The sequence below is a fragment of the Acanthamoeba castellanii genome, assembly GCF_000313135.1.
Source record: "Acanthamoeba castellanii str. Neff unplaced genomic scaffold scf7180000084636, whole genome shotgun sequence".
NCBI lineage: Eukaryota > Discosea > Longamoebia > Acanthamoebidae > Acanthamoeba > Acanthamoeba castellanii.
This window is the reverse complement of record NW_004457685.1, coordinates 24939-26414: the sequence shown is the minus strand read 5'-3', so window position 1 is coordinate 26414 and position 1476 is coordinate 24939. Positions and strand designations below refer to the sequence as shown.

Here is a 1476-nt window from a genome sequence, read left to right as displayed (position 1 = left end):
ACAAGCTCCACTACTACTTTGCCGACACCGAGGACGCTGTGCAGGAGGCGTCGCTCGAGCAGGTCGACTATAGCATCACCACTGTCGGGCTCAACACGACAGCCGTGCCCGATCTCACCATCCTGCCCGCCGCGGCCATCGCTGTCGTGCCGGCCTACAACCTGCCGAGTCTCAGCGGCCTCGACCAACCGCTGGTGCTCAACCTGTCGGTGATCGCCGAGATCTACCTGGGTAGCGTGACCCGCTGGAACGACCCCAAGATCGTCGAGCTCAATGCCGACCTGCTGGCTGCGCAGCCGGCCGCGCTGCCCGATCAGGAGATCATGGTGCTGGTGCTCTCGGAGCCGTCCGATATCACCGAGCTGTTCACGCACGCTTTGAGCGTGGCTGTCGACGGCTGGGACGACACGGTACGAGCAACTTAACTTCATCCCACGACGTTGACCGGGTTTGACTTGACTTGGCTTGGACGACGCGCGCAGGTGGGGGTGGGGCGCCAAGTGAGGTTTCCAGTGCAGGACCTGGCAAACAGGACGGCCAACGTGACCGCCGTTGACCTGGCCCAAAAGCTGAAGACAACCCTCTACTCCTTCACTTTTTGGGTGCGCGCCGTCAAACCAGATCTGGCTTGTTGCCTGGCAATAACACACATGTCTATCAATGACACACAGACGCCATTCCAAGTGATCGCCACCCGAGCGGCCAACATGGCGAGCCTGGTCAACGCCGACAACAACGTCGTGGCTGCCTCCCAAGATACAGTCACCGCAGCGATCGGGGACAGCTTCGTGCTCAACCCCGCTTCCGAAATGGCCTTCATGCCGCTCATACTGGGTACGTAATCTCTACAAATCACAACCGAATAATGAGACTAATGATAATGCTGGTGGTGTGGATGACAGCGCCTGGGGAGCACAGCTGGCCGATTGTCGCGTGGGCCTCGTTCTTGCTTCACGCCGAGCAGTCCAACTGCAACAAGCTGCGCGGCCTCGTCGAGTTTGTGTACTGGACGCAGACCAGCGAGACCGCAGACGTTGACCTTTCTCGGTACGATCTCTCCCTCACACGACTGGACCTGAAACTTAAGCTCATCTACCCCTCAACCTCACCCCATTGGTTATTGGGGTGGTTGCTCTGCAACAGAACCTACGGCGTGAGCGCCAACCAAATAGAGGCCACGAAGACCTACGTCTTCACGCAGCTGGAGGCGCTCAAGTGCGACGGCGAGTTCGTGGTCCCGTTCCAGCACTGCCTCATCAATGGCACCCTGTGCTCGAACGAGGGCCTCTGCAGCGATGAGCTCGGCACCTGCATCTGCGAGTCTGGTCACTCCGGTGTGCACTGCGAGACCATCATCACCTCCTCCTCCGCCGACAATTTGGCTATCGGACTTGGTACGTGCGTGTGCGTGTGCGTGTGCGGAGGCGCGTGGTTGTTGACGCGTGCGGTGCAGGAGTGGGACTGCCGGTGGGCTTC

General features: G+C 60.0%; 1 protein-coding gene across 1 annotated transcript in view; it reads left to right on the top strand.

Annotated features, from left to right (window-relative positions):
• Nucleotides 1–1476, top strand: part of ACA1_086070 (serine/threonine kinase) — a gene marked incomplete at both ends in the record, with an annotated part of 6883 nt that overhangs the window by 1782 nt on the left and 3625 nt on the right. Inside the window, 5 exons of the mRNA XM_004354489.1 lie at nt 45–410; nt 519–602; nt 672–834; nt 903–1047; nt 1144–1394. Of these exons, the coding sequence (XP_004354541.1) occupies nt 45–410; nt 519–602; nt 672–834; nt 903–1047; nt 1144–1394 (1009 nt within the window). The remainder of the gene's footprint in view (nt 1–44; nt 411–518; nt 603–671; nt 835–902; nt 1048–1143; nt 1395–1476) is intronic.